The sequence below is a fragment of the Vigna unguiculata genome, chromosome 6 (genome assembly GCF_004118075.2).
Source record: "Vigna unguiculata cultivar IT97K-499-35 chromosome 6, ASM411807v1, whole genome shotgun sequence".
Classification (NCBI taxonomy): Eukaryota; Viridiplantae; Streptophyta; class Magnoliopsida; order Fabales; family Fabaceae; genus Vigna; species Vigna unguiculata.
Window position 1 is genome coordinate 1,216,064 of NC_040284.1, and position 5,109 is coordinate 1,221,172.

The 5,109-nt window shown below is 43.5% G+C and overlaps 1 protein-coding gene across 1 annotated transcript; it reads left to right on the top strand.

Annotated features, from left to right (window-relative positions):
• Positions 1-1,192: 1,192 nt before the first annotated feature.
• LOC114187805 lies at positions 1,193-1,738 on the top strand. Its single transcript, XM_028076179.1, has 2 exons — positions 1,193-1,357; positions 1,406-1,738. The coding sequence occupies exons 1-2, from the start codon at positions 1,193-1,195 to the stop codon at positions 1,736-1,738; spliced, it is 498 nt and encodes a 165-aa protein (XP_027931980.1).
• Positions 1,739-5,109: the final 3,371 nt, after the last annotated feature.

Genomic DNA, 5,109 nt, shown 5'->3' on the forward strand with positions numbered 1-5,109 from the left:
TGGTGCCTTAGTGTATATAATTAGGTAAGGATTCAACTAAGGATTGCATCCTGAACCTCTAAAGAGTCAGTTAGTCTCACGTAGAGTGAACTGACTCAAGTGGTGAGAGTAGCAAGAGGCCCTAGTCTTTGGTAGGATAATGACCTTAGATGTTTGAGGCTAACCTTGTACATAGTAGGGTGAAACCCATTGGCAATGGTTCTGCAGAGCAGTAGAGGCCACCACAAGTGCAAACATCCAGTGAATCTGACCGATTATATGTATCCGGATAATTGAGTCTTAGAGTCTTGCTTGTTTACTATCATATGTTTAGATGATTGATATGTATTCTTGACTTTTAAATTGCATTATTAGTTGTATGATATAACCTTTTTACTCTAGCTTACCCTTCTTGTTTGTGTAGTCTTCTTGTGTGTGGTTTCACGTTTTGCAATGATCACCAAATCTCTTGGTGTGAGCAGATATAGGAACTCCTAGTGATCATAGTGACGACAAGAATGCTGCAGCGTAGTTGGGCATGGTTTGATATTGGGCTTCTGTTGAGCCCATATTTGAAGAGTTTTCATTATTTTGTAATTCCTTGCTTATAGCAAGCCTTTGGGCATATGTTGAACGTTTTTATATTTGTTCATGGCATCTAGGGTGCCTAGTATTTCCTTCCAACATATTTATGTATAACTGTAATGGTTGATACATATATACTTCTTAGTGTGGCTCTCTATATTTTACTGTATGTGATATTCCATTTAATTAAAATTATTTATTAAATGGGATGTTACATTTATGGTATCAGAGTCGTCGTTCCTTAGAGTCTGTGGACTTGTGTGGTTGCTTTATTTTCATTGTGTCTTCCTAGTGTTGTTAGCTAAGTCTCTCGTCTAATCAAGTTTGATTGATGGTTTTTCTTGTGTGCCCAGTGATATGGCACCCCCTCGCATGAATTCTCAACCCCCTCGGGGCGATGCACCAGATATCGCAAGGGCGATAGAGGCCATGGTGGCAGCCCTGACCTAGTAAGGTAATGCTATGATGCAGCTGTATGAGCTTCCATGCAACAACAAGCGGCATCATTGGAGCAACAACAATTGGTTATGCAGCAGATGGAGGCTGCAAGGGTGGCTTCTGAGGCTGCTCAAAGGCAACATATGGAGGCCCTCTGTTTACGATCCTAAACCTCGACCTACCCTTTCAAATGGAGCTTGGAGGATTTTTTGAAGCATCACCGGCCAAGTTCAATGGCAAGACCAGTCTTGATGTCGCAGATCAGTGGCTGAAGGACATGGAGAGGATTTTTGATGCCAAGATATGTCCTGAGGAGAGTAGACTTGCCTTCGCATTGCACATGCTCACTAGAGAGGCAGAACACTAGTGGGCTAGCATGAAGTTTATTATGGAAAAGAAATAGAAGCCAGTCACATGGGAAGCTTTTAGGAGGAAGTTCCTCTCCGAGTACCTCCTTGATAGTGTGAGATACGCTAATGAGGTGGAGTTCCTCCAACTAACCCAGGGGAACAAATCTGTGGCAGAATATGTAGAGAAGTTCCAACACCTCGGCTGTTTCTACACCATGCCGCTAGATGAGGAGTGGCGATGCAGGAAACTTCAGAACGGTCTTAGGGGAGACATTTGCTTGATGGTGGCTCCACTCTACATCAAGGATTTTGCAGCCTTGGTGGAGAAGGCTAGAGTCATGGAGAGGATGAAGGTGGAGGTAGAAGCTCAACATTCCCAGCAGTAGAGAGTTGGTGTACCATCTGGGTCCAAGCCTAGGCATGAAGAGAGGAAGAAACCTTATGCTAGGTCTCACCCTCAGTCTCAAGGGTCTAGGGGGTTTTCTTCCCAACCGAGCAAAGTATAGTGCTATAAGTGTGGAGGATCGCATATGATAAGTGTTTGCCCTTAGTTAGTAGGTTTCAAGAGATACAACAACTATGGTAAGGAAGGCCACTTCGGCATGGATTGCCCCACTCTTAGGAGGGTAGTGGCACGAACCCCAGTCAGACCCCAGCCCAAAACCAGCAGAGGAGAAAAGGCAACAGGCCTTAGGCAGCAGGCAAAGTATGTGCTATGACAGGGGCAGAGGCGACTAGTTCAGGTAATCTTGTTATGGGTTGTTGTGTGATAGTTGGAAAGAATTGTTGTGTGTTGTATGATTCTGGAGCGACACACTCTTTTGTGTCAGAAACTTGTGTGCAAAAGTTGGGTCTGTCGGTTTGTGAACTTCAATATAACCTTGTAGTATCTACTCCGGCGTCGGGTTTGGTTAGGACGTCATCTTTGTGTGCTAGGTGTCCAATGGAGGTAGAAGGGTGCATATTCAAAGTAAATCTAATATGCCTACCTCTACAAGATTTGGAAGTGATCTTGGGGATGGATTGGCTATCTACAAATTGTGTTCTTATAGATTGTCGGGAGAAAATGTTGTTGTTCTCCAACTCAATGGAGACCGAGTTGTTGTCTTCTCAAGGGGTTATGAAGGAAATTCAAGGCAGCGCGCAATGCTTCATTATTTTCACACATTTAAAGGTGGAGAAAAAGGAAAGGACGTCAGTTATACCTGTGGTGCACGAGTTTGAGGATGTGTTTTTGGAGGAAGTACAAGGGTTGCTTCCAAGTAGAGAAGTTGAGTTCTCTATTGATCTGATACTAGGAACCGATCCAATATCGATGGCTCCTTACCGCATGGCTCCGATGGAGTTGGTAAAACTCAAGAAATAAATAGAGGAACTGTTGGGGAAACAATTTATACAACCTAGTACTTCGCCATGTGGAACACCAATGTTATTGGTGAAGAAGAAAGATGAGAGCTCATGCCTGTATGCGGACTACAAGCAGTTGAACAAGATGAGCATCAAGAATAAGTACCCCTTCTCAAGGATAGATGATTTGATGGGTCAGTTACATGGGGCGTCGGTGTTTTCGAAGATTGATTTACGATCGAGATATCACTAGATCTTGGTGAAGACGAAAGACGTCCAGAAGACAGCCTTTAGATCTAGATATGGGTACTACGAGTACGTGGTTATGCCTTTTGGTGTGACCAATGCTCTCGTTGTATTTATGGACTACATGAATAGGATCTTCAGACCATTCTTAGATAAATTTGTCATAGTCTTCATAGACGACATACTCATCTATTCCAGAATTCAGGAGGAACACGCTGAGTACCTGAGGTTATTGCTTGATATTCTGAGGGAGAAACAATTATATGCTAAGTTGTCCAAGTGCGAATTCTAGATGGGAGAAGTACAATTCTTGGGACATGTGATACCTGCACAGGGCAGAGCGGTGGATCCAACAAAAGTGGAGGCAATGATAAAGTAGGAAAGTCCCAAGTCAAAGATTAGGAGCTTCGTGGGTTTAGCTGGCTACTACAAGAGATTCATAGAAGGATTTTCCAAGATAGTGGCGCCTCTGACACAACTTACCAGGAAGGACCAAACTTTTGCTTGGATTGATAGGTGTGAGGAAAGCTTTCAAGAGCTTAAGCAAAGGTTGACGAGTGCTCCAGTGTTGGTTACCCTTGATGTTAGTAAACCCTTTGAGGTTTACTATGAGGCCTCTCATTAGGGTCTCGACTGTGTGTTAATGCAGGAGAAGAAGGTAGTGACGTATGCTTCGAGGCAGCTTAAGGTGCATGAGAAGAACTACCCCACTCATGACCACGGTAGTGTTTGCCTTGAAGATCTAAAGGCACTATCTTTATGGTGCCCAATTTCATGTGTTCAATGATCACAAAAGCCTCAAATATCAGTTTGATCGGAAGGAGCTAAACATGAGTCAAAGGAGGTGGATAAAGTTCTTGAAGGATTATGATTTTGAACTCTTATACCACTCGGGAAAGGCGAATGTGGTGGCAGATGCCTTGAGTAGGAAGATGATGCATACGACAAATCTTATGATCAAGGAGTTGGAGTTGCTAGAGAGGTTCAGAGATATGAAGCTGCAAGTTGAGTTAGGATCTAAGTTCATTAGGTGTAGTACCCTGACTATATCTAGTGACTTTATGAGCTTAGTAAAGGAAAAACTGTTGGTTGATGCTAGTCTGAAAGAGGTGAGAGAATTGCTTGGATCAGATGAAGGAAAGGAGTTTGCCTTGGGTAATGACGGTGTACTGAGATTCAGAGGCAGGGTGTGTGTACCTGAAGATGCTGAGGTGAAGCGGTTGATCCTTGATGAAGGATACAAGAGTTGTCTTAGCTTGCATCCTGGCATGACTAAGATGTACTAAGATCTTAAGGAGACCTTTTAGTGGTAGTGCATGAAGAAGGATGTGGCTTAGTTTGTATCCGCCTGTTTGAAATGTTAGAAGACGATGGTAGAGCATAAAAGTCTCGATGGAACTCAACAACCTTTGGACATACCGGTGTGAAAATGGGATAGCACAACTATGGATTTTGTGACCCATTTGCCACGAACCTTTAAAGGTCATGATACAATATGGGTGGTGGTCGACCGATTGACCAAGAGTGCTTATTTCTGGGCAATGAACTTGAGAATGTCTATGGCCTAGTTGGCTCAGTAGTACATCAAGGAAATAGTGAGATTGCATGGGGTACCATCGAGCATAGTTTCCGATAGAGATACGCAGTTCATTTCCTGATTCTAGTAGACGTTACAAAGTGCTTTGGATAGCAAGTTGACCATGAGTTCAACCTATCATCCCCAGACTGATGGCCAGTTCGAGAGAACAATCCAATCGCTTAAGGATCTCTTGAGGACATGCATGCTAGATTATTTGGGTGCTTAGGATGAAGTTTTGCCTTTGATAGAATTCACCTACAACAATAGTTTCCATGCGAGCATCGACATGGTGCCATATGAGGCTCTTTATGACAGGAAATGCAAGATCCCTCTGTGTTGGTACCAAGATGGAGAAGTGGTGTTGGTTGGGCCAGAATTGTTGGAATACACTATAGAGAAAGTGAAGATGGTGTGGGACAAGTTACAGACCTCTAAAAGTAGACAGAAGGCCTATGCAGACCGAAGGAGGAGACCCTTGGAATTCGCAGTTGGAGATCATGTGTTCTTGAGGGTGACCCGTACCACTAGCGTGGAAAGGGCTATCCGATCAAGGAAGCTTTCTCCTAAGTTTCTTTGTCCTTATCA

What these genes read in the sequence shown, in the direction of transcription:
- LOC114187805 (XM_028076179.1), top strand. Translation starts at nt 1,193, where the DNA reads ATGGAGCTTGGAGGATTTTTTGAAGCATCACCGGCCAAGTTCAATGGC. An exon ending in TGCACATGCTCACTAGAGAG is followed by an intron (nt 1,358 to 1,405) that starts GCAGAACACTAG and finishes GAAAAGAAATAG; the next exon opens with AAGCCAGTCACATGGGAAGC.